Source organism: Balaenoptera physalus (assembly GCF_965194825.1).
Source record: "Balaenoptera physalus genome assembly, chromosome: 16".
In the NCBI taxonomy this organism is placed as follows: Eukaryota; Metazoa; Chordata; class Mammalia; order Artiodactyla; family Balaenopteridae; genus Balaenoptera; species Balaenoptera physalus.
In genome coordinates, this window is record NC_138898.1 from 42,825,763 (window position 1) to 42,853,685 (window position 27,923).

At 35.9% G+C, this 27,923-nt stretch overlaps 2 protein-coding genes across 12 annotated transcripts in view; one reads left to right on the plus strand and one right to left on the minus strand.

Moving 5' to 3' along the window:
* MACROD2 (mono-ADP ribosylhydrolase 2) overlaps positions 1-27,923 on the plus strand; it is a 1,951,733-nt gene that overhangs the window by 312,379 nt on the left and 1,611,431 nt on the right. The gene's annotated exons all lie outside the window — the stretch shown is intronic.
* On the minus strand, positions 99-27,903 carry FLRT3 (fibronectin leucine rich transmembrane protein 3). Of its 3 annotated transcripts, none has more exons than XM_082428599.1 (3): positions 15,210-27,903; positions 6,873-7,074; positions 99-5,299 (listed from the first exon to the last, which is right to left on the minus strand). In XM_082428599.1, the coding sequence occupies exon 3, from the start codon at positions 5,254-5,256 to the stop codon at positions 3,307-3,309; it is 1,950 nt and encodes a 649-aa protein (XP_082284725.1). In that variant the 5' UTR covers positions 5,257-5,299; positions 6,873-7,074; positions 15,210-27,903; the 3' UTR covers positions 99-3,306. The 3 variants fall into 3 exon arrangements, with proteins under 3 accessions (XP_082284725.1, XP_082284724.1, XP_082284726.1); XM_082428598.1 differs by having other exon boundaries at positions 6,315-7,074; XM_082428600.1 differs by lacking the exon at positions 6,873-7,074 and having other exon boundaries at positions 15,210-15,431.

The window sequence follows — 27,923 nt, forward strand, 5'->3', positions numbered from 1 at the left end:
GCTGTTGAGATTTTTTTGTAAAGAACTTTGAAGTTCTTAAGAAAGTGATTGATACCATGAGTTATTTTTTTTGCTAATTTAATCAATAGTCCAAAAGCATAAAGTACAGTAGTTTTAATTCCAACACTATGCTAAATTAAGATTTGCTAATCATGCTAAGTAGGAGAAAGGAATTAGAATTGTAAATGCCACTACTGTTTTCAGGGGCAGATGAGCTAATCTTAAAGTGAATTCAGTGGTGGATTGGTTCCTTTTTAACACCCACACTTCAGGTGCTTTAAAGCACGTGGGTCTCTTTGGATTCCTCATGAAAACTGTCATGTTGACATGTACCTATAAAATGTGCTTTACTCAGAAAAATGTGGTTAGTAAAGCAGAGTTTTTTACTAGTTCCTTTGGCACGGGGGGATACTTTTAATAAATAGGCCTCACTGAAAGGACACAGTGTTGTTTTTAATAGGGAACGAGAGTGTAAGTGCAGTGATTTAATGCAGTTACAAGTGCCTGCATCCAAAAACAATTTTTGATTTTTGTCAAACATTCAGCAGGGGAGTGATTTTTCCCTCAATTTTTTTTTTTGTAGCTTCCCCATTGTATTCTTGTTAAACGTATAAGCTGCATATTCAGGATTGAATTTTTTTTTTCCTACATTTTTCTTTGTTAGTACCTGATTAGTAAAAATTGTGAACATTTAGCTTGGGATAGATGTATATGTATCTATAATTAATTTAGTGTCCTTTAAGGTGGAGATTTGTGTTTTGTCATTTTTTGAAAGTATATATATATTTCAGCAAAGTATTTGGATTTCATAGCAAGCCTAGGTGAAAGAATAAACTTTTACCCTCTCAGTGCTTTCTCTATTTGCTAGTGTAAAACATATTTCTGATTTATCCCAGGTAAAATAAATAAAATGCATGTATTAGAACACATAAAATTTTCTGTGCTCATGAAAGGTATACTAACTGGAAAATAGTCTTGGCTTTTGACTTTTTATAAACTCACAGGTTTATAGGGACTTTATGGAACCATCCAGCCCTTTCCCTGACTTCTGGCAGAGCTTGTAGCTAAACTACTCAAAACCTCTGGAAGCAAAATCAAACTTCCTTCAGAAACTGTTCCCTGTATTCAATGTTAATCACATTTTCTTTGCTAAGTTATCCCTAGAAAACAACTATCCTTAACAGGAAGTCAAAAGAGAAAGTGTTGAGAAACATTTGAAGATGGCAAATGAATAAATGAGGTTTCATAGGCAGTTGGAGATATTTGTTAGCAGAGTAGTAGAAGCAGCGATATGTAACAAACCACTGGGAACACATGGCTCACTTTGCTTGACCATAATAGTAGTAACTTGTATTTTGTTGAACATTTTACAGTTTCCAAGCACATTGTCTCATTTAATCCTCACAACAACCCTGTGAGGTGGGTGGTATTAATAGCCCCATTGTATAGATAAGGAAACTAAGCTAAGGAGAGTAAATGGTTTGTTTTCACATACCTAGTAAGTGGTAAATCTGAGATATCAGATCCTCTGATGCCAACTTATACTACCAAAAAGCTATTTTAAAAAACATTAATTTTTTAAAAACCACCTTAAGGTATCAGCCAGGACAACGGCAGCAGTGTACAAAGACTGAAAGGTCACAAAACCACTTCTGAAGTTTTCTGTAAGAGTATTCCAAAAGACTGTTAGGATATTTGTTTATGCATGAAACACTGAACCCTGTAAGTAAAATGATACACGAGCTCAAGATATTGCTATTTTTTTATTTGTAGCCAACATTTATTTTTATGCCTAGAAAAATACACGGGGGTACTTAGGACTAATGTGTTGGGCAGTTTGCTACTTTAGTGATAGTAACATAATCCCGAAAAAGCAAGCACGATTATTTTGTCCTTTTTTTTTGTTTTATTCAGCAATAAGACCACAATTTTTCATATTTAAGGAAGTATGAAAAATTTGTCGAGTTTTAAAAGCTGAATACATGTAGCGTTGGATCAAGGCACATACAAGACTGGCCAAAGGGCGTACAATGCACTTTGGTTTTTTGTTGGGGAAAAAAAAAATCATGGCAACAGAAAAGTGATGAGGTTTTTAAACAAGTAATAGCTCACAATTCAGTAGGAAGCTGGAAAGAAATGTTACATTACAAGTTAATTATGTCATATCTGGAAAACTGTGACAGTAATGGGCAGTATTCTTGATCGTTGTGAACGTAAATTGAACGTTTATGTACAGTGTTAAAATGTTTCACATAAACCAGATCTAAGTTTAATTTCTAGTATTTATTTTTCTCTTAAATTCTCATTTAAAGTACTACTTTCTCTTCATTGCTGAGGGGAATTGCTTCTGGTTATGCTACCTTTTTAATGTGTGTAAGGTTTTTTTTGACATCCTTTATGATAAAAACATCATAAACATGAACAATTGTGTCTTTAGAGTTGACTTTTCAAAAATCAGGATGGTATAGGCAAAACCAGAATGCAATTCTGAGATTTGTGTTCATTACGCTATGCGAGTCTAAGTTTTCATGTTTTCCTAAGTACAGATTTCCCCCTAAACTGGAAGCACGCTTACATTATTGTTTTTGTGAAGTCCTTTATTCTCAAAGCTTTGTTAACAATGGCATTAACAACAGCAGACTTCACACTCCTTTTATGCCAGCTGATGGATTCAGTTCAGAAGATATGTTTACTTTCTTAAGGATATCTAATTTGCTTAGGGTAAAAATGGAGTTATGCAGCAAGTCTGATATTGCCCATTACTTCACATATTTTGATTATTGAATACCACTGGAATACAAATTTAATAATTGGAACATTATTTCATAACTACCTTTTGAAATTTAATTTTTCTCATTCAGCCGGTTTTTTTTTTTTTACATTTTATTAATACCAAAGTGAAAAATGGCCTGTGCTTATACTACAAGGATCTCATGTGAACGCAGTTCTGATTGTTCAACACAGCAAGAAAATTCACTTTCACAGTCAACAAGTCATCTTACTCAGTAGAACACAAAGTAAATGATTTATAACTTCAATATTTGCAAGGAAAATACAGTACAAATTACTAAAAAGTACTAAAATATAGAATTGTGTTCAGGCTTCTCCACTACATCAATCGCAGCAGTAACCTGAAATTTGAAACTTTTAATAAAAAGTTCTTAAATATAAATTATATGGCAAATGTACAGTACATTGCTTTTCTCAGTCTCTTTTTCCAGTGTTTTACAGTAGAACAGGGTTCCTACCATCACCTCCCTTAGGTTTAAAAAAACCGAAACACAGTATGCTGCGAGTCCTCCAGCATCATGAGTGTGAGTGATCTGAGTCTGGAATACCACTGTCTCTGTAGCTTCGGTTACTACTACTTTCACTGTGATTGTTTTTGTACAGATTCATTCCGTTAGGAGGAAATATGGTGTGTATTACAAATTCCTCCTTTGAGATGGGTTCATTGCTTATCGGTAACATCTGAAAAGAAGTCTCCCTGATTTCCAGGATGGAGTTGTCCTTCTTGGTGCCAGCTTCCGCATAGTCATCCTTTCTTCTCTTCCCTTTGCTGTATGCACAGTTCCTTGAGAAGAGTGATCCATTCCTATGAACATACCAGCACACTAAAGCGAGAAGGGCGATGGTCACCAGGGCCACAGCCCCACCAATGATGGCAGCCAATGGTAAATTGGGGTTTTTGTAAGGTTCTTTCTCTTGCTCTCGATTAAGGGTGGTCGTAGGGTTGTACATTCGAAGGGGTGCGGTTTCAGTCTCAATACAAACAGGAGTTTCATCAAATAGGTAGAGGTTACTGGTTTCCATGGGAACCATGCAGACTCGATAGGGCGAATCAGGCTCCAGGGCTGTGACCAAGTATTCACTGCGTTCTCCTGTTACAATTGTTTCCGTTATAGATCCAAACGCTGGGCTGTGACCCAGTTTGAGCCAGCTGAGTCTTAAAGCAGTCATAGGTAGGACAAGTTTCCAAGAGATACGAATTGTGTCGGAGGTGACAGCTTTCACAGTAATGACAATTGTTTTTCTTGCTGGATTCCCCGTGGTTCGCTGATCCTTAGTGAGTTTGGGGTTCTTCATGTCTGGTTGTTTGGTCACTGGAGCTGGCCACTGTCCTTGAGCAGGATGCACTGTGTTGGGTGTTGCAGTGGTTATCTGAATGGTGCTTACAAGTGCGCTGTCCTTACAATCAAACAGTTCCACATTGAGGTCCTTGATAGCCATTCCCCGAACCTTTTCAGGGGCTTGGCACATGAGCCCACGCACATTGACCTTCACAGGTAGTGATTGTAACCAGTCACGCACCCATTTCATCTTGCACCCACAATACCACGGATTGTTGCGAAGAATCAATTGGGTTATGTTGTCCAAATCATCAAAGATACCCTGAGGTAAATTACTTAGGTTGTTATTGGACATATCAAGTCGATACAGCTGCCTTAGATAAGAAAAAGCATTTGGGGGCACCCGATTGATATGGTTATCTTGAAGATAAAGCTTCCTCAGGTTTGTGCCTGGAAGGTTTACTGGTGCAGCAGTCAGGGAATTCCGTACCAGTGACAGTTCTGTTAAGTTGACTAGGTTGAAGAAAACTTTATCACCTAAACCGTGGTTGTTCAGCAGGTTTCCATCCAAAACCAGGCGTTTTAGGCTAGTGAGACCTTGAAGAGATGGTGATGAGATGGTGGATATACGATTATCATCCAAGCGGAGTTCTTCTATAGTCCTGGGCAAACCCCAGGGGATTGTGCTAAGATGATTACGGGACAGGAAAAGCAGCCGGAGATAGTTACTGTCTCGGAATGCCCCCTCTTCAATGCTAACAGCTGAGACGGAGTTATCATCTAAATGTAATTCTTCCAGATAGGGGATTTTTGAAAGTGAATCATAAGTGATAGTCCTTATATTATTTTCTTGCAGATGTAACTCTTTCACATACTTTGGTAGGTTGGTAGGAAATTCATCTAAACTGTTGTGATATAGGTATATTCTTTCTACTTTCAGCAAGTTTTTCAAATCTGAAGGAATCCCAGCATTATTTATTTGGTTGTTCTGAAGGTAGAGAGTTGTAGCATCCTCTGGTATTCCTGTTGGAATGGATGTCAGAAAGCGATCATTACAGTAAATGAAACCGGCATCACAGCGGCACACAGATGGACAGGATTTAGCCATAACTGACAGTGGTGCCACCTGGAGGAACAGCCCAATTTTAGCCCCAATGAGGAAGATGCTCCAGGCTGGGCTGATCATGGTCAGCAGTGTTGAGGTCTTTACACAAGGTAGTTTCAGAGCCCTAAAATGGAGTGAGTTAAACAAAAAAAAAAGACAGAAAACCATCAGGCCAGCATATTTAAAATGGTATTCAAAATAGATGTGGAAACTGCAACATCTATAATCACTTTTATTAGTTAATTTTGTTTTTTTTGCATGCTTAGGTTTTATTGCTAGCTAACAATGAACACAATCACATAATCTTTTTACCTTAAATGTTTCTGGTATTAAGAAGTATTATGTCCCAAATCTATCTGACTTTGAAATGTTAAATATAATTAGTTTTATTGAATATTCTAAAGGGTTTTCATAATACTTTATATCAGTTTCATAGCCAGTCATTGACCAAGCTAGTCAGATTTCTAATTTTTTCTTAATATTCATAATGAATTGACACATATGAATATGATTTGTTATATTTAAAGATAATAATGTTACTGTTCTTAAGAATGAAAATTTTATATCTGCTTTCTATTAGGTAGACTGTACAAGTGTAGAAATGTGTAGTAAAAAAAAATCTATTCTCTTACTATTCAGGAATAGTTACACATCTCTTGAGATCCTGAATCCCAGTAAAGCCAGGTGTTTGCTTTGATTATTGATGTTATTTTTCTTTGATTATTAATATTAAACATGTGAGATAGGTATTTCTAGCAAGAAAATCAGAAGGAATCTTTTTCATTTACTTTAGGGAAGGAAAGACATACAGCTAATACATCTAGCTAATCTAAGTGGAAAATTCCATTTCATGTTAAACTAGCTCTTTCTTTTTCTCCCATTTTATTGTATGTTTTGTACTACATGGTTTAATGGCTTTATGAACATTTTTCATTACATTCTATCTCATAACATGTTTTCACAATGCATTTATCTTTCTTCAAGTTCTAATCTAAAATATTATTCAACATTCTCCATGGCTGGAGAATTATAGATTTGTACTGATCTATTGTGTAATATAATTTCTTCAGCACCTTTAGGTATTAATTAGCCTTTATAATTTCAGGCATGAAAATAAAAGACTTTAATATTTTTCCTACCTTATTGAACGATGTGGGTAAATTTTGCGTGAGTGAAAATCCAATGCGCATATATTATTTTCCTGGTGAGGGGCTGGGACTTATAAACTCTTGTTTAGTCCTTGGAAATATTCTTCACTGTTTATTCAAGTAATCCTATGCCGCACACACCTCCAGATCAGGCTTGCTGTTGTCAATGAACATTCCAGCTGCGGTTCAGCATGGTGGGCAAGCTTATTAAAGTGGGGACCAGAAACAATTCAGTTTCCTGTTACTATGTAGAACACATGGTTTCCTATGTATTTTTTTTTTTTTCTTTCTTATAGAGTTTCTGTGTGAAGGTTCCTTTTGTGTAGCTTAATTCCCTTAGTGGAAACTGCTCTCTTTGAAATTCTTATTGGCTCTTCTGTGCAGTGTGGTCAGAGATAGTAACTTCAGATCCTCATGAAGAAAGCCATTCATGATGCTAAGACCTGTATAGTAATAGGTTTTTCAGGCAGTTACCCCCCACCTTTATTCCCATCCAGTATTATCCAAGTATAAACTTTGTACAGTAGCTACATCCTGAGGTGTGATTACCTGCTGTGAAATAGCTATTTCCAGCTTTTGCTTCTTGCTGCTTTCTCAGAATAGCTGGTGCAGTCACAGGTTATGAAAGAACAGGTATTCTTTCAAGAGGTAAAAAAACTTAATTCAAATATTCTTCATGGAAAAAAAAGGGAAGCATACTAGGTTTCCTTTATGTTTCTGTTCCTTGAAATACAGTGGGTCTGAGCATCTCCTGTGAAAGTAAAATGTTTTAATGAACTATTAACAATGAACGTTAACACACTAGAGAAATTTCCTAGAAATTTAACTTCACTTCTTTCTTTAAGCAACACATCTTTCGTCATAGTAGTTGTTGCAAAGGGATAAGATGACCTCTTTGTCTTTTACTTCCCGTTTATATAAATAAAGTGGAAGCCAAAGTTGAGATTGTCACCAAATAGATAATTTCAACTGTTAACTGATTGTTCAACAAATCAGAAGCAAAGCTTCATTCAAGAGGCAGTAAGCCCCTCGCATGGATTTTGAATTCAGGTCAGGCCAATCTTTAAAAGTTCACTTTTAAATCTTAGATATAAAATGATAAAATGTTTAAAAAGAAGAAAACAAGTACACGTCAAAGAGGTGAACAAAGACATAACAAGGATTTTTGACAGAAATGCCATGGTAACGTTTTAGACATTTCTGAACATAGTTTTACAAAGTCATACAATCTACAATTTAAAGAGTTGAAAAGGGTTTGCTTTAGAAGCGTTTCTTTTGATTTGCTCAGTGCCCTGTTTAATTCTTCTTGCAGGCCTCAATTTTCCCAATTGCAGAATGTGGACACTATGACCTTCCTCCTTAGAGGTGTTTTTAAGGGCTAGTTGATGATCTTGAAACTCTAGTTACTCAGGTATTGTTGACCAAAAGGCAGCGTAGAAGTTCAAGTCATAGTATTTTTTTCAGGAGAATACAATTTTTAGCAAACTGAACTTGAGAAACTGTATTTGGGACAGAAAGGACGCTATTTCAATGTCTCCTTGTAATGACCATTAGGAAAGCATATCAAAAGCTTGCAAGGCATTTCCCTCTAGGTTCAAACAGGAACATGCCAATTTCCAATGACTGTCTTTTTTCACTTCTGAAAGGGCTTAAGGCTTTACCAAAGAGACTCATGATTTTAATGATGACTGCTTTGTTCATTATCTAATATGCATGACGAATTTTGGGGGTGGACAGGGGAGGTGGGTAGGATCAGTATCTGTTACGCAAGGTTACCCACTCAGGGGCTTTCTATACAAGTAGAGTTCATTAAGGTATCATGGAAATATTTGACCCTGAAAGTAGAAGCAATTTGCTTCTCCCCCAGTAATTACCTAGCATCCAACAAGGATAGCATCTGTTCCAGAATTCAAACAGTACTGAAAGTGACTGTTAAATAAGGCCAAAATTTGTGTTTCTGGTTCTCTTTGAAAGTTCGGTTTCTTTTAGTTTGTCACCAGATATCAACACTAATAGACTGCATTAACAGAAGGAAACTGAAAAAAAATTACAGATACATTTAATTTATTATTTAGGCAACTTGAAGTAAAAATAGCAGTTAGCAGATGGATAAAGTAGTCTCTAGTGAATATTGCAAAGTGCCCATAAAGGAAAGTTTAAGTGATTTATTGTTTAATGTGAGGTTTTACAGTGATGCCTTTAGGGTTTTGCTCATTATTGTTGAATTTCAGTGGAGTATTTTCTTGAAAACTGTTGCTTTCTTGGTATGTGAAAATGGAAAAGCAAGCTGTGAAATTATAATTACAATGTTACTTTAAAAAGTATCTTCTGTAAATGTTTTCTAAGCTTGAAAATTATTCAACATATAAAGTAATTTGGTAAATATAAGAAAAAATTTAAAGCAATTTAAAAAACAGTTACTTTTGTTGAACTACATTAAAAACTAATCAAAACCATTATAAAAATCACAGGTGAGAAACTGCTTAAAATGTTGCCAATAGCTGGCCATTTCATACACCAGGACATACTCTAAAGTTGAAAAGATTAATCTGACGAATGGGAATTTAAAAATTGTTGGTCAGCCTACAGTATGTGCAAGGTGATGATCATAATGATAACCAGAGCTAAAGCTTGTAGCTGAGCTGTAAGTATTTCACCAATTCAAGCTCCAAGAATATGTATTGATTTTCACATTGTTAACCCAGAGAAAGAAAAAATATTCTAAATTGGTGTGAAAAGAAGGAAGATTAATTTATTTTTCTGTTTTACATTTGTGAAACTGCTTCCTCTGCTCTATTTGATATGCAAACTCACATTGCCATTAATACAATAGTGGTAATAATGTGGGATTAACAGAAAGCCTGAAATCTCATTAAGTTCTTGGAAAATGCCATTCTTTTCTCCCCAGATTGCATTAAAACAAAAGGCAAAAATATAAAGCATGTTTCTCTGGAGAGAAGGATACTCTTTGAAAAATGAAGCTTCCTTCACAAGTTCTTACTCCCTTTACTTAAGCTCAAACAGTTCAATGCATGCTTGATTGTGTTTTATATCTTATATTTTATATCTTCTCCTGACCTTTTATATTTAAAAACTATAGTGCTAAAGAGTTTTGTTTTATTTTACATATTAGAGGCTGTAATGGTCTCTCCATCTAAAATAAGTGATCCTACCCCCATGCTTAGACTTCCCTCTTTCTGAACTGGCTCTACATATTCACGCACATAAAGACATTGTAGTTGAATGTGACTGATGAAAAGAAAAATGATCCCCACTGGCATGGACACTGTGGCCTGGTTTCCACAACATCGACTTCAGAGCCTTTATGTCTGCATAGGCTTGAAAGAGGCCATTACTTCTGAACAAAAAGGAATCGATCTTTTAGAAAAATATTGTTAATGGGGTAACTTGGGGGAAAACATAAATGGAACCCTGGTTATTTAAAGGAATGCTTAAAATTTTTTTAAAATTGTTATCATTGCTTCAGTATATGTCATGTAGAACTGTAGCAAAAAGAAGAAAAACATAATCGCCTCACTGGTAAATCAAATTTTTAATATGGATTTTCCTATTCAGTTTATCTTTATAAATAAAAATTGTGGATTTTTAAAAATGCATTTATAATGTAATCACGTTTGCAAGAAGCCTCCAATTGATTTCCATGATACGCTTAAAAGAATGTAAATAGATAAAGATGCTATCATTTTGAGATAGTTTAAGAAAACTAACATAATTGAAGAAGTTGTATCCGAATAGAAAACTGGTATTTAAATAAAGTCAAGAACTTGAGGCAATCTACATGTTTATATGATTCCTTCTTTGCTACTACAGTATTTTGGAGGTGGGAATGTTTGAGATGACAAGGTATTTCTCATGTTTTGATCACTTAGATTAAGATTGTATGTTGATAGTGCTAACTTCCTAAATCCTTTATTTGCTCCCTTTGCTTTAAATTGACTTTGATTTGAAATCATTGCTCACTTAAAAAAAATCTTAAATCGAGTATAGAGTTTTGAGATTTTCGTTTCTTTTTAATGCTTTGCCTTACATCAGGGTCTCTTAACTCTCTGGGAAACTTTTAAAAATATTAAATCTAAAAGTAGAAAGGCATGTAGAACTCTTAATCGAAGTTAATTGCATTATTATTTTGAGTAAAACCTTGAGATTGAAGAAAATATATGCTTACTCAAATTTATCCAAGTCTGTTAATACTTCTAGGTAAACTGGAATTTATACAATCATAATTTGGAGTATTAGGAAAGTAATTTATTCATGAAGGTTTAAATTGCTGCTAGAAGGCTCAAAAAAATGATCAACCTATGAATGCTAAGTCTTTGTAACGACAAATGGTATTTCAAATAAACTACGTGTATGGTTAAACTGAAAAACTGGAGTACGTCAGGTTAGTTGATTGTGACAGCAAAATGCTTTCTAAGCAGCCTGTCTGGTAGTTAAATTTTCCACGATCATCAGATTTCAGGAAAGTTCCAATTCTTTTGTTTAATGCCAGGCAAGCAGAAGGACCTCTAACTCTCCTCTTGAGAGTCATGAAGTCTAAAGGGAGAGGCAGAGAAGCAAGTGTGCCTTTTCTTACGTAGTTTTATCCAGACTGTTTTCTGGCCTGTAAGGTTTGTTTCATTTATGCAAATAGGGGATGAAAGTTCCAAAGTAAAGTATTTCTACTTTCTCCTTTTATGTTACTGGTTCTTGCCCCCAATAGGTTTGTGATAAATGAATCTAATTCTGCTTCATTTGTTGTGGCTTATAAAGTTAAACTGAGCATCCCTAAAACAAAAAGGCAAACTGGGATGTTATCTTTCATCATAGTGAAGGCTGCTTCCTTTATGATATTAAGCCAGACTAAATGAGTTAGAAAACCATGGCTTATAAGAATGAATAAGATATTAATTTAGAGATTGGTAAAGGTGAGCAGTAGAGAGCTTGGGGCAGGGGACAAGCTTTAAGTTTGCATTGACCTTTAAGCAATTGCAATTAAAACTATGCTTATCTTTGTTAAACCGCAAACATTTTCCCACTGCAAACTTGAAATACCTTTTTCAGTGTTGTGAGTACAATTTGGTTGATATGCTTTAAATTTCTAATATTCAAGTTTCCATACTCTAGTAGAACAAATATTTGGGTCTACTGTGTGCCAAGCACTGAGCTGGATGATAACATCCCTAATCATAAAAAACACCTTGTTTTTTTCATGTCAGAGTTGAGTATTGTTGATTTAAACCAAATGAAGAGGAAGAAAATCATCAACACATAGACTGATCAATCCACAGTCCAGTGGCACACTTTAAAAATGGTGTTTAACCAAATGTGGTCTCTGGGTTTTCTTTTCAAAGTTGCCACGGTAACTTGTGCACGTGAAAAGTGAAAGAATAAAGAACAAAAGCTGTCATTGTCTCATCAAGAGAGAGCAATTTCTCCTTTCGCTCATTTAAGCAGACGAATACCTGGAGAGAGCTTTTTATACATTCCTGACACTTGATTTGGGGGCTAGGAAAGAGATTATGCATATGTTAAACAAATGCAACTTTAAGCTGCTACTTAGATTACATTTCGTTCTTTTTTACTTAAAATCTGTTTTCTCTGGTCTTCTTGTCAACAGACAAGTCAAAGTCCTGAAACCTGCTCTCCTATGCAACATAAACATGGCTTTCAGACTGTTTTTTAGTGTGATGTTTTACCAAATTTAGCGATGTTGATCTGCATTCTGAAACTGGAAAATGCTTTCTGAAATGTATATTCCTATCTCGGTTCTTAAGCGGCAGAAGGCTTTTTCCAGAAGACATTTACAAACCATCTCTTTGATGGAAATTTGTTTGTTGACTTGTGATAAGTTTTTGAAATGGTGGAATGTTAGAAAGAGTCGAGAAAAGGCCCTTTTATGCTCTGAAGAGAAAAATGCACTTTGGAGAATTAATATTGCTTAGAGATTTACTGTAGAGTTTTTGCCCGCTGGGGGGTGGTACACTCTACCAGAACACTGCTTTCAGAAGCCCTAGGTCAGATGTTGGCTGCTGCCAGCCAGTTTTCCTCTGGTTTAATTACAACAAAGCCTCCCGTTGAGAAGAACAGTAAAGGCCTCTGGGGCAAAAGGTGGGGGTGGGAGGCAAGGGGGACTGAGGAGAAAAGGAGGGAAGAAGTTACAGGCTTTGAAAAATTTACTGAATCTTATTTCCCTCATTGACTTCATTTATAGTGGTCTTCATTTGACCATCAACAATTATTTATAATACTATTAAAATAAACTGGTTGAATAAAAGAATATTTAAGGGGGTTTAATCAAAAATTTTACGTTAGTCTTGGATCTTGGCATTAAACACATTCTTTGTTATGTAGCCCACCCACCTTAAAAATAGGGGGAAAAGTTAAGATCCACTGAAATGGCAGTTTTAAATCAATTTTTTTTTTCTAATGACCAGATTTAATTTAATATTGGTATGAACATTTGGCATATCAAGAATAAAAGCATAAAGAAACATTCATATAACATTAATACAAGGCAAGTTCTCTGCTACTGATTTTTGTAGGGTTTAAAATTGTTCAAAATAATCCAGAAAAAGGAGGAAGCCCTAGTGTGTGTGGCCAAGAAAAGCAGAGACAAATCTCTCTGCAGTGCACTTGCATGTTTAAAGATGATAATTGTATTTTTCATCTGGAGACACTGAGTGTTCATTAGGGTTTTGTGTCCCTAGGCAGGAGGTGCTGAATGTAATTGGAGTTTCTATTTGATTGGGCAATATAGTCTAGAGAAGAAACTGGGGTAAAGATAATTAATAGCTTGCTAACAAAGTCTGACAGCCACAAGATTTCAACCAAATTTATTTCACACCGCTTCATTTAGCTCTGAAAAAGTTTTGATGGAATTGGAGGCTCCTTAATTAACACTTGAAAGCAAAAGAAACATACCTTCTATTTTACTGCCACATTCAGTTATGACAAATTTTCTTACTGTTTTTCTTCTTTTTGTAAAAACTTTACTTGCTGCCCAGTTATATATTCCACAAACGTTAATGTTTAGGAAGTGTTTAATTGGGCATTTTGAACCTAACCATAATTGAGTTAAAATGGGGGGGGGATGAAAAGCCCAATTAATAACTGATAGTATTATACAGTATTATACACAATATTATGAATTCATTATGTTTATTCATTCAATAATATCTTTTCTGATCCTTGGACTAGATATATTTTTGGCAGTGCTCTATTTAAAAAAGAAATTAGATGTGCTTTTCCTACTTAAATACATGCAATCATGTTTTTGTAACGCTGTTTTTTATTTCAGGCTAATATATGTATGTGTTTGTGTATGTGTGTGTATATGTTGTGTATACACACACATATATCTGCAAACTAAGTGGCATATCTCTGATTTAATCTTCTTATAGATTAAAACCTGGCATATTATTATTAATATTGGTAGTAGCGGTAATATTAATATTTTGTAGTACTTTTAAAAGGTTCATTTCTTTCTTTACTCATTTCAAGAGAGATGGGTATCTGTCATCTGTCACTTTGGGGCAGGCATAAGTGGTCCTATCTGAAAACAGACAAATTCATTCTTTATGTTTATGCTGGTCAGGATATTCCTACGTGGTCGGGGATAAATGAAAGGCATTGCTACAGCTGAAGCACTTTTCTAGTGGCTTTATTCATGTTGTTTCCTGCTATAATGAAGGAACATATGTGTGCATTTTAGAGCAGATAGATTTATTAAGAAAATTTAAAATAGTTAATTGTTAAAACCATTGGAGAATTTGGTTCCATGATTGGCACATAGCAAGGCTTTTAAAAAATCTTTTAAATTCTCAATAAATAAGTAACAGTCAAACCCCCAGATGTTGAGAAAATATAGGCCTGTTGTACTTTTTACCTCTGTGCAACCATTTTGTTTCAGATCTAATTCACTGAAAAAAAATTTTCTTGAGAAGATACATTTAACTACTTTTGGAAAGCTTTGTTGTATAAAAATATTTCTTTCAATATAAGATTTTCCCATTATAAGTTGCAAGTGAATGGATACTCTGCATATCCCACTTGATGAGGGCTCTACTCATTTTTTACCCCCTGCCACACTGAAATCCCTGCATACATCAGGCTTAACTTCCAGGCTGAGCTTTGTTAGTTTTTCTGAGTAGACTTTGCCAATTACTATGCTAGTCACATACTACATTTGCCCAAGCAATGGATTTTGGCGTTCTTCTGGAGAGGGGATATGGTTTGTAAGAGAGTCTCCCCCTCCTCTGAGTTGAATTCACTAGTTGAGATTTGCAAGCCTGAAATGCTTGAAGCAGCTCTGGCAGGATAGCAGTGCAAGCTTTAAAATCTAGGTGTAGCTGTTAATCCTTCCAGAGGCACATAAGTCTCCAGGAGTAGCTGGGCTAGCTGTGAGCAAGATGTATGCTTTTCATGTACTGCGTACTCATGGGCTGAGGGATTATTGATTTTCTTTCACAGTTGTAAAAGCAGCAATTGGTGATCATACCACACATACAGTACACACCAAGTTAGCAAGACCTTTCGCTTTCCTCTCTGTGAAAAAATCTGCCTCGTATTCCTTAACATCTAACATTTAACTTTCCAACTTAATGTTTTCTATAAGGCTCTTTTCAAATAGCAATGACACGAGACAGAAAATAGCCATTTATCATTCGTTTTTTTTTAATGAAAGAAAGGTTTCAAGAAACTTCTTGCATTTGGCTGTAACAGTCCAATTTTTCCTTGCTGGCTTGCACGCACATACATTGCTCGTCCTGGTGACAGAGCAAACGTTCGTATTTGGATGCCTCATGATACCAAGTCATTTCTTTCTAGAGAGTAAAACCAAGCAAACTTTCTGGGACAATCATAAGGAAAAACATGGGAAACACTTACCGGGAAGGCGAGAAAAAGCAATCCCATATGTTCTGCCGCTCTAGCTGTAATTCCACTGCCCGGGAATTGGAGTAATAACCCCCCCCCTCTGCCCAGCTCGGCGTCCAGTCCACACAAAGCCAACGGCAGCTGCAGGCTGAGCTGGTCCTGTTCGGATCACGCCTCCACTGAGGAGCCAGCAAGGGACAGCATTCCAGTTTACTGCACAGCCCACCTCCAAGTCTGAAGTTAAATCTTCACCTCGCAGTGGTTGAAGAAGGGGGTGATGTCATAGATGGGCAGGACTTCGCCAAGCTCTCCTTCAGTGAGGTAACTGGGTGATCAGACAGATGAGCTTTGCCATCGCTAGAGGGAGTGAGAGCAGCCAGAATGAGGCGCTCAGCCTGCCAAGGCCAGGATGCCATTCGGTTGGTAGGCAGCCCTTTGGAATCGCAACCTTTTCTGAAGTTTACTACAACAGGGGAGTGGTAGCAAGCTTATAAAAAATACAAGACTGTTAGAAGGCTATATATAAGATTACAATAGAAAGACACTGGTTCTTTTTATTTTTAAGCCATCTGTATTAAAAAGAAGTTAAGCAAAATCATATTATTTTCATTTTTGACTAGTTACAATAATGTTATAATTGTGAAGGCTAGTAACCCCAGCAGTGAATATTTATTTGAGAAATGAACAGAAAGCAGGTTCAAATAAGTAACTGATTTATTTAAGGGAAGGGAACAGGAATGCCAAAAGGTTAAAAAAAAGAAAGGTAACCAGTTCTTTTTCCTGGAGGTAATAAGTTATTGTTTTATATGTATTTGTTTTAAGAAGTGAAAGTATTTTTCATATACTCCCACTATTTGTCCATCTTCTTTAGAACCTAGTAGATAGTAGGTTTTTCATATTTAAGGCATCCTCCCTAAAATAAAAAGTTTTTGAAAAATTAAATAGAGTATTTTCCTTTCTGATACGTTTTTGCTCTGAACATGAGTTAAGATACAAACATCTTAAGAAGAAAGAAACTGTTCAGGGGTAGTTTTGCTTGTATTTAAATTATTGTATTTTAATTTATGTATATGAATAAACACTGGACAGTGGAAGACATAGACATTTATAATGTCTGTGTCTAATTAGCAGAATTATAGACTTTATTTTCAATTATGATTTTCATAGACTGGTTTCTGCTATTCGGTCAACAGTTGCTTTAGGCTCATAAGTTTTCCACTAAGTGCGTTTCACTCTTTAATATTATTGGGAAGAATTTTGCTTTTATATTTACCTGGAGGGCAGTTTCCTTAAACTAACGTTATTTGTTTTATTCTTAGAGGTTCACAGCATTCTCCTTTGTGCTTTTAAGAAGTTTCTGAGTGTTTGTTTCTGAAGGAGGCCAGCTAATTGTCTTTCCCAGGAGTATTTGATTATGGTCTCTTCATTAGCTTCATTTAGTTTATCTATTTACATGCTTCTTTGATAGCAGTTTGACCTTCTGAGTTCCTCTCCAAGAATGAATGATAGCACAGTAGAAGGTGAACTCTTGATAAGAGGTATATTGACCCCTATTGTTCTATGGTTGCACTTTTATTGGCCTCTGAGGGTGGACCCATTAAATACAGGAGTTTTAGAATTCTAATGTCTGTTGAAAAGCCAACTTCTTAGAAATGTTAGGTAGCAAAAGTTGAACTGAGATGCAGCCGCTGGAGTTTTGGAGGAAAGGGAGGTGGGACGAACAGGTAATCCCTCAGTTAAAGGGTGGATTTTCTTCCTGTTACTGCAAAATAAACACATGGATTAAATTGTTTTATGAAAGAATTCTTTCTAGAAGCTATTTTCAGTTGGGAGTTGATTATATTTAAAAAGAACTTTTTGCCTGGCCAAATTCCTATGGGCTTATATCAATATTTAATCAGTTTTGTCTCCATTCAGGCAGACCTTAAACAGAAAAGAACGATAAATGGACAATTTTGGTTATCAGTATCTAAAAGAAGGTATATTGGCCCGGGAGTTAGGAGTTCTGAGGTTTCCATTCCCTAGCCTGCCATGACTTCATATTATCTGCTCTGGGGTTTGATTTCACCACATGGCAAATAAAGGCAGCAGGAATTTATTGAATGCCAATTATGTATTGTTGCTTTCTTTTTTTTTTTTTTTTTTTTTTAAGTTGTGGATTAAAATGTAGAAGAAGGCAAGAGATTATGAAAAATGTGATCTGTACTAGAGGTGCTAACTTTGGAGGCAAACTCTTGAGATAGCTCCTATCAGCCCACCCTGTCCAAAATATATACTCTTTTGCTGCTTCTGTTTGTTTTTGTTTTTGTTCTTGTTTTTACTTCTTGCTCTTATCAGCTGTCTGAAATTCTGCCAGTTGGAGGCGAACTTATAATAATATGTACCTTTTTTTGCAATAAAATGGACCACCTCTGAAAAGATTGAGTTACCCTGAGTTAATTCAGATTGCTTTCCTCCTTTGTTACCTAAGGGAGATTACCTACAATAAGGGGATGGCTGTCCTGGTAGGAGGGGAAGGAAGGCAGACAGTTTTCAGTGAGAAGCCCTTTGGGCTGTGATAGGAATGGGGGGCCTGATTCTTACAGCAGAGAGAACTCAGCTCTGAGTGGAGGAACCCACCTGTGTAGACTAATGTTTAAGAGCATGTCCTTCACAGTCTAGCGTACCTGGGGTCCATCTTGGCTTTGCCACATGACTGTAGACAAATTACTAAATATTTCTGAAATTGTTAGCTCAGTACCTGACTCATAGTAAGTACCAAAGGAATGGTAACTGCCTCTATTAAGATGAGGGCATCTGAGCACTTGAAAAAAGGAGACATTAAGAAGTGGTAGAAGAATGCACAAAGGGAGGTCAGAGAGGACCAATGACAGATTTTTTTCACACTCTCGTTGTTCAATAGCCAGGAAATGAGGGAGGAGGTAGGCAAATAGGATATTTTCTTGTTGAGTTTTTTTTTTTTTTTCTGTTGTCTTCATGCATTTCATGGTCCCATGTTCTCAGGATTTAGAACTTAGTTGAGTTCTAGTAGATGTTTTGGATTGAAAAGGCATTTGTCCTCTTTTTGCATTTTGCTCTGTTTTGTGGGCTAGCCTGTGAATCTAACACTGTACATGAGAAAATGCATTTCAGAGGGTAAAGAACTGGCCGGAAAATGAACTCCACTAGCATATTCCAATTTTAAAACTCTTAAGACTATCTAAACTGGCCATATCGAAGAACTTTGTGTTTTTCTGTTTTTGTGAGAGGGTAAGAGATGCTCACTCCCTGATGGAGGACAGGGGAGGTTGGATTTGGAATCAGGTTTCCCAGGCTCTACTATTTACTTGTGTATCCAAGTGAAAACAACAACCACCACTAAACCTCTTTTATAAACAACTCCCAGCTGAAATGGAACAATTTAAATCAGGTCTTCCAACCTGCCTAAACTTAAGCTTCCTCATTCACTCATTCATTGTACACAAATTTGTTAAACTTCCCTGTAAAAGAAGCTAGTAGGACTAGATGACCCCCAGACCACCTCCAACTATGATATTGGAAATTTAATCTTAGAAAGTATTAAAGTTCTCTTAGGTTTTAGAAAGAAACATCCTTGATGATTTTTCTTCCCCTCACGACTCTTCCTGAGAATAAAGTCTTCAAAGTTGTCTGAAAAACAAACCAACCAACAAAATCAGCTCAGGCTTTTGGTATATTAAATGCCTTGGGCTTATTATCAGTTGAGAATTTTTTGGTTGCAAGTGATTGAAAGCTCAAGCCTTACTAAATAATCAACAATTGGAAATCTATTGGTTCATGTAACTGAGAAGTTCAAATGTATGGTCTGGCTGGCTTCAGGTAAAGCTTGATACAGTGGCTTAAAGTATGTCAACAAGAAAACAGTTTCTCTCTGGCTCTGGCTTTTCCAGTGTTGGCAAAAGAGTGTTGGCAAAAGAGTGTTAGATCATGTACAACCGATCCTTGGCAGCTCCAGGCTTTTCCCTTACGCAGTGACAGTTCCATGTATCACATTCCCATATTGCAGTGTTCAGGGGAAGAGAGGTCACCTCCAGAAGCTCCTACACATGCACAGGTGTATGATTCACTCTCATTTGTTTAATCTTGATCACATGCTCATTCCTGAACCTATTACAGGAAGATAGGGGGATATATTGGTGAGCTTAAGCCCCCTGTAAGAGCTGTAGGTAGGGTCAACCCCACTCAGACACACGGCTGAGAATGGAGGCCAGGGTATGATCCGAAGGAAAATTGGACACTGTTAGTTTGAGAAGGAAGGAACGGATGCTGGAGATTAGCTCATTTTTAGAGGATTTGGCATGCTGAAACTTGGGCATGTTTTATAAATTTATAAACTTGAAGCTGCTCTTTTTATTTTCTTTCTTTTATTTTTTTTTTAAGACAAAGTTTTGTTTAACTTGCCAAAACATCTTTAAAAGATTTTTCTATTTGTAGACCCTCTCAAGTCTAGCCCAGTTTTTTCTGTCAACAGGTAGTGATGCAAGTTAGGGCACATCAGTACTACATCTTAATGTGAACCTCTGGGATGTTAATAAAATATATAGAGAGTGCATATTCAGCTATCTGTAATTCTGTGAAGTCAGGCCAGATGCTTAATGCACCAGTTAGAAACTGTACCACATCTTTCTGGACAATTCCAAAGGGTGTTGGAGAAATAATTAGATTATAGCAGGTCACGGATGCCTTAGAATACTGAATGGTTTTAAAAATGCTATATTAAACTGCTCTTCTGTTCTGATATTTGCCTTTTATTAGTCAACACTTAAAATGTACCTAAAAATAATCACATATCCCTGTTAAGTATATTTCCAAAACATACTGCACTGGAGTGAGATCTGTCATTACAGGACTTGAAACAGAAATCAAAGAGAAAAACCAGGTGGTTATTTCCCTGCCTGCTTGTCTGCCCACCCTCTGATACACCCTTATTTTCCCCAACATCCAAGTTAGACTCTTATTACACTTTCGGGATTGGGATAGAGATGATTTTTTTAAAACGGAGAAAAAAGCACCCCTTTGGCCTCCCAGGAAAGAGAGGAGAAATTGTGGTTCAGAACAGGTTAGTACCTGGCCACAGGTGATGGGCTGAGACAGCTGCCTAGTGCAAAATGGAAAGCCTGCTGATCCCTGCTTTCTTCCCTTTTCTGTGCTTTCATGTCTGGCCATGCAGACGATGCATGATCCAACTCCAGCTGATGTAGGCTGTGTCCTTGACCCCTTCCCACTCCCTAATGCCCTGTCACCCGTCTCACTTTGTTTTAAAATGCAAAAAGAGACTTTTAAAATGGACCTTGGAAAAAGCAAACTTAGGGCAAGCAGAGAGTGAATTCTCCCTCTGATACTCTGTGTGTGGCCCTGGGAAGAGAACTTCAGTTCTCTGAGCCTCAGTTCTCTCATTTATGAAGATGGAGACATGGGACCCACCTCATTTTGCTATTATGGACTTCAATAAAGTGGTGCATTGTAAGAGCTCATTAAATCTGAGAAAGCACTTACCAAGACAAAGCTAAAACTTGTAGATAGTTGCTTTTTATCTTCATAGTGATGAGTAGGGCCAGGATCATTTCAAAAGGCACAATCCACTAATGTTAAATTAAGCTATGTGTTTTAACAGTTTATCTTTGGAAATGAAACAATTTGAGAAATGCTTCTGCTTACTGTCCTGGATGCTCAGACCTTGAGATAACAGTATCTAAGGCTTGTTCTGAGACTTAATTACAAATCAAAGGACAAATTCCTTATTCTTGAAAATGATTAGTATAAAGCATAGCTTTGGAGGAATGGCTTACAGTTATTAAGAGCAGATCAATATATGTCTGATCATTGAGATATGTATTTACTGGATATCATACAAGTGGATTGCTCCAAAGCCACATGATTCTATCTACATAGCTTGCTGTTAATCTCAGCCAAAGCTGTCGTCACTTGCAAACCATCTTATTGTTTCACTGTTTCTGGAGTATTGGTGCTAATTTTAGGTACACAAATAGACTTTCTGAGAGGAAGATTTCCTGATATTGTTGTCAGACTTATCTTATTTCCAAGCCAGCTCTGTATTCTCCTTGTATTTGAGATTACCTCTTTTAGGATTGCTATTTCAGTGCAGTCCAGATCACTTAGGTACATAAACATGTTTAATGTTGAAAGAAACATGTTTAAAGTAGAATCAAAAACTGTTTTATATTATATCTGTTTATAAATGACTATGGAAACTGTCCCTCATTGGTACGTCTGGGAGAAGCAGATGTACTACAGTTAGTACTTTTCCCTTAAAAACTGGCATGTATTGATTATCTGCAAGATTTTTTAAGGGATAAAGTATTATCGATTGATTAGATCTGGACTAAGCGAATGTTTTACAATAGCATCTATTCCAAATAAAAAGAGTTAACAATTATCATGGGAAATTCTTTCAAATATAAATCTATTTAGATTTCCTGACCGTGATTTATGACAAATATGTTATAGATAGATTAAACTATGTCTGTAGTCCCCTCTGCTTCACTTCCTTCATATTCTAAGTGATTAACCTTAAATTTGGGGAATTTAAAAGCATTTTATAATTCTTTCATTAGTTAAACTTTTGTTCCTTTTGTTTGATATTTAAAATGTATTAGTGCTACAAATTTACAAATACTTCACTAGGTTTCATATGTGTGTTTAAAAATTAAGATCTAGACTTGACAAGTTTTATTAAAAGTGCACAAATATTGCCAATATTTATTTATGTTTTAATGAGCTTTTATTCTTAATAAATTGTTTTTTTAAATGAGGATAGAATTGAAATATGATTAACAAAGTGTTACTTTTAAAAATGAGTAATTTTTGTTTGGGAGGAAGCTTTTTGGTAGTTTAATTCTCATGTTTACATAGAAGCAATACAGAAACTATTTGAGTCACTTCCCAAGCAGCTCCTCTTTGTTTCCTTCACTGGCCCAGGGAACAGACTTGTCTCTCTGAAGTCCTCCCCTGCTTCCCTGGGGCAAGTCAGAAATAAGCTTATCAGATCACATCTTATTGACAAAGAGCAAAGCTTATTGGCTGACAAAAGAAGGGAAAAGAACAAGTAAAGTGTAAATGACAGAGGTTTGGTGTCAAAAAATCCTAGGTTAACATTGTTTTTTAAATAAATTTTTTGGAAGTAGGGTTTACATCTTTTTATATTTGCTTGATTTTTACTTTAGAATTTTAAGTGCAGTAAAAGCTAAGAGTTTTATCCATATTTTATACACTGTAATTAAGTTATCAATATTATCATCATTATTGTTGTTGGCTTTGCTGTTATTACTTGTTCCTTGTAAGCAAATCTTTCTATCTTATCTTTGAAAGAAGTTAGAGAAAATTATGTTGCATCTTATGTGTTTCCAGTGTAGTTTTCTAATAGAAGGTAGACATGGCTTTCAGATAGAAAGTAGACATAGCTTTCTGACAGGAAGTAGAAATATTATAAATATTGAAATAAATTATTATAAATGTTAAGTAATTATAAAGATGTTTTATATCATATTTATAGCCTATATTCTTGACTAAACAAAAATAGTCTTAAGGAACTTTTAAATCATATTTATTTCTTGTCTTCTTGACCGAACAAAATAAAATATTACCATCTCCATTCTAATGCAGCTGATAATCTAATAATTGCATAGCAGGTGCAGGAACTTGTTCTGGGTACTCTGAAGATGATATTACGGTATGTGCTATAAGTCTGGTCATGTTGACTCATTCTCTGTTTTCCAAAGACTCTCTAACCAACCTTCTAAAGTTGCTCTATCCACTAATACATAGATTATAGGTGGGCCAAAACCATCTCATGACAGGTAGATACTGGCTCGTAGGCAATCCCAAAGAACAAAGAAACCTGACCTTAGTCCGTGGTTGAGAAGGTCAGGAGCAATTTAAGCAATGTACTCTGGGCTACAAAACTGTATTTGAAATGAGACTTACAGCAGTTAAAGAGGGAAAGTTTTTGAAGAGACATTAAGGAAAGAACCAAAGCTGCTAAAATAGCAACAATTTGAGAGGAAGAGAGAGCCACAGTAGGTGGATTTTGAAGTCTTTACCAGTTACTGTGGTGGTAAGTTCAAGCAAGGAAGACAGAAGAAATTGTCTGAGAACATTCACGATGCACGTTCCCCTCACCCATCCTTGTCATGAATTTGGGGGAAGAATAGAAGAGGTTGCTGAATTACAGAGGCCAGTAAGGAAGAAAAGAGAAGTTCATAGATTTGAACAAAGTAACAGTATAAATGTAATGAGACTAGTATTCCAATAATGGTGATATTATGAAAAGACTGGTGGAAAGCTAAGTGTAGACTAAAATCCTAAAATCTGATCGCAGAGGAGGGGAAAGCGTAGTCAAAAATGGAGATTTGTTACTAATTTGGGCTTTTAAGGACTATGACCTGACTCTGCTCGTACCATTCTTAGGCCCTTCCAGGAAACACTGTTGAGGTTTTCGAAAAGCTTTTCGTTGTAAGTTTACAATAGAGTCCATGGGATTCCCGAGTTATTATCTGTTCTACATCCAGGAATGTAATCCCTGGACGAGGAAGGGTCTTCTCTGTATGGAAAGGAAACCATCTACTTTAGGATGGTGAAAGCTGACACTTGCCGAGAAAGCTAGAATGGCCTAAGCCGTGTCCATTAAATGGGGGTGTGTGCATGAGCCCACAAGTCACAGTAAATCATCCACATGTCCGTTAGGAATATGCGGCAGCTCTCAGAGCCTTCTGGTTTGTATCCAGATTAACATCTAGTCTAACACTGTAATGTTAGTGGAGACAATGGAGTCACCCAAAATATGCATCCAGAACAAACGTATAGGTCTTAGAACATGGAATAAAAGTACTGTGGCATTAAGGGTTCATTGTAATTTGTAACAGAAAGTACCTAAAAGAAAGCATTCAGAGAAAAGTTATACCAGTTCAGAATATGTCATCTACCATGTAATGTGCCAGAATCCTAACAGGCATTTCTGTTTACACTTGGCTCTTCTGAACCTCATTCCTGCCTTTGACTTATCCTTTATGAACAACATCCTTCATTAGTAAACAAATGAACACATTTCTTCACTCATCAGTTGAAGAAAACCAAATTGTCCTGTTAGTCTCAAGGACTGATTTTGGTGGAATTATGCCCCAATTGTATTTTTTCCCTCAATATCTCTAATATGGGATGCTTACAATCTTATTTAAAAATAAATGCATTTTGTTTGAGAGGAGACAAAATGACTCCAAATACTATGCTGTTAGGACCCAGTTATCCATGTCTTAATGGTAAGAAATGAATTGACCACTACTGCCTATTTTCATCAGACTTGTTGCAATCAACTGTTTCAATTCACTTTATAGTTTACAGCCATTAAATGACACTGTTAAGTTGTTGTAGAAAGTTAGAAAAGAATGATAATAAGAGGAAAATAAAAATAAAGCCTTTAAGATTTTTATAACTTCTATCTATATATAAACAAATTAAATTAGGAAAACATGTATTGTACATATTGCTTTTGTACTTATTATTATAACTTCTTTTCAGTTAAGAAAATTGTGAACTTGTCTCTGCGCTATCAAATGTGCCTGGATATCATCAGTTATAATGGGAGCATAGTATGCCATTGTTTGCAGAGATAGCAACCACCATGACTAGCCTGTCTTTCCCAGCATTTGCATGCTTTTCAGTTTTTCCAGATTATAAGCAGAATTATGAGGAAAATGCTTCCAATGAAATCTTTGTGCTCAGATTTATTAAGATAACTTCTTTGAGGTAAAATTGATGCTTCATAGAGCTGACACATTTTAAATGAATTTGCTGTGATTACAAGATTGCCCTCCAGAAAGGATGTATTCTCCCAATCCCTGCACCCTCAACAACTTTGGGTAGTGCTGATCTTCATTTTAATAGGAGATAAATTTGATCTTGATATTGTTTAAATTTGTATATGTAGAAGGAGCACATTTTCTTTCTTTTTGGGTGAGAGGGCATTTTCTTTTACTTCATTTCCTCCCTCCTTCCTCTTTTTTTTTTCTTTTTGGGTAATTTTGTCTATGTCATCCATTTTTTTGAGAAGTCAAACACAGAGAAGTACAGAGAATAATGAAATAGAATATGCACCACCTAGAATTAACAGAGGTTAACATTTCATTTATTTTAATTATTTGTTGCTTTACATCCTTAATTCAAAATAGAATGTAAGAATATTATAAAGTTGAAATATCCTTCATTTTCTCTCTCACCTACTTACCTCTTTCCTTCCCCAGAAGCATCCGCCATGGCGAATTTGGTGGTGTGTTTTCAGTCTATGTTTTCTTATTTGTTTAATTAAAATTAGGGTCAGCTATGAGCCCTAAAAACTTGAGAGTGACTTAACATGGAAGTTGATTTCTCACTTGTGAAAAAGTCCAGATAGGTAGTCCAGGGTGAGCATGGCCCTCCACACAGTCGGTGACCTGGGATTCTTCTAGTTTGTTGCCTTATAGTGGGTGGCTTCGATCTCATAATTCAAAGTAGTGACATCCTCTTTCCAGAAAGGACAGAAAAAGGGATTAAAAATACATTAGTATTAATAATTACCTACCTGTTATAAAAATTAATACTTATTTTAATGATAATTATCATTAATAAACTGCAAACGCGTTCAGTTGTCCCTCTGTACAAATAAGACTACAAGAAACATTCTTTTACATATCTCCTCCTCTGCATGGGTGAGCTTCTCTGGCTTATGTACCTAGAAATGGAATTTCTGGGTCTTAGGGTATGACTATAGGTATAGGTCACTATACTAGATATTGCAAAATTCTTCTCTTTGTTAGCGTGCTTTCAGCTGCAAATAACAGACAATAGAGTTCAAAGTGGCTAAAATAAAGAAATTTATTACCTCACATACCAAGAAGTCCAGAGGTAGAGGTGCTCTAGACTTGGTTTATTCATTGACTCAATGGCTTGCTCTCCTCATGGTTACAAGGAATCAAATGCAGACAAAACAATGGCCAAAGTTATTGCATCTCTTTGTTTCTTTTGAAGGGCAGGGAAACTTTTCCTAGAAACTTCCTCCACCTGGCTTTCTTTCGTATCTTACTGGCTAAAACTGAATCATACCCTAAGTTGATTACTTACAAGGTTAGATAAGACCATGATGACTGGGTGGGGATAGGGCCAGTTTACCTGGAAGAATGTTATCAGGAGGAAGGAGATACCTGAACAAAATATGCTGTTAGGAAGGAAGATGGGGAAAGGTGGGTGGGTGACAAGTAGGCAATAAGCAGTGTCTGCTGTATTCCTAAAGTAGCTGCTACATTCCCATCAGTAGTACAGGAGTCCTTGACTGTCAGGGCTTTTGTTTTGTTTTTGCCAATCTAATGAGCACAAAATAGTACTCTTTGTTGCATTCCTTGGCCTTTGTCGGCTTCTGGTGGGTTGCATACCTTTTCAGACACTTATAGGCTTTCTGGGTTTTCTCTTCTGTGACATGCCTTATTTATGTTCTTTGCCTTGATTTCTCCGGAGACATTTGCGTTTTTCTTATTGATTTGTAGCAATTTAAAAAATATATTCTGAATAATAATTATTTGTCTATAAAGTTGTGTTGGAGGTGCCTTCTGCCAATGTATGTCTTGTCTTTTAACTTTTAATTTAAAAAATAAGTTTTTATAACTTAAAGGTTTGTACTTTTTGTGTCTAGTTCAAAGAATCATTTTCTACATTAAGATCATATAAATATTATTCTATTATTTTCTTATTGAATTTTAAGTGGTTAACAACCTTTTGTATACTGTATACTAGCAATTTTTAAAGTAATGTGAGGACTCTTCCACAGGATCTGTAAGATTAAAACTGCTTTTATGATGGTATTAAAATGTTATTTGTCTTTTTCACTCATTCTTTTATACATGTAAAGTGGAGTCTTAAAGAGGCTGCATGACCTGTGATACCACAGCAAATTGGAAATGCCAAAGCAGAGGTGGAGACCCAGTTATCTCTTCTTACATCAAACATTAAAATGATTTGCAGGACTGTAAACAGTGCTATTTTTCTGAATAAGACTTTTTATTTGTTGGAAAATAGCTTTTTTTTCTCACAAAATATGCTATTTATGTAAATGTATATTGGGTTTATTCTTATTTTTAAATGAATTTATAAGTATTTAAAAAAAATTGTTTTAACCAGTAACATATTAAACATTGAAATATATAATCCACATAAATAAAAGCTCTTTGGTGTACTCAATAATTTTTAAGGATATAAAGGAGTCCTGAAACCAAAAGTTTGTGAAATGTTGCTGTATATGAACAGTAATTTTTCATTCAGAAATTCCCTTGCCTCGTAGCTGTGTGTCAAAAATTAGAGCATTTATTTCATTGTCCTTGGGAAAATATGATTTGGAAAACAGTTCTCTTCCCATATGCATCAATGTATTAGTTAAAGATAATTCACTTGAATTATCTATAATTTTTATTACCCATCTACTGCAGTCATCCATTAGCCCAGTGGGTACCATAAAACAATAGGAAGAGCATAAGTTTTGGTGTCAGACAGACCTGGCTGTGGATCCCCAGCATGGACACTCTGTAGCTTAAGCTAGTAACTCAATCTGTCCGAACCTCAGTGTTGGGGAGGGAGTAGTCCATCTGGTTGTGTGTCTTTCTCATTAGGAAGAGAGGAATGTGGCTGAGCAGGGCTTGGGAGGCAGATCCTGACGGAGCTGCACTTCAG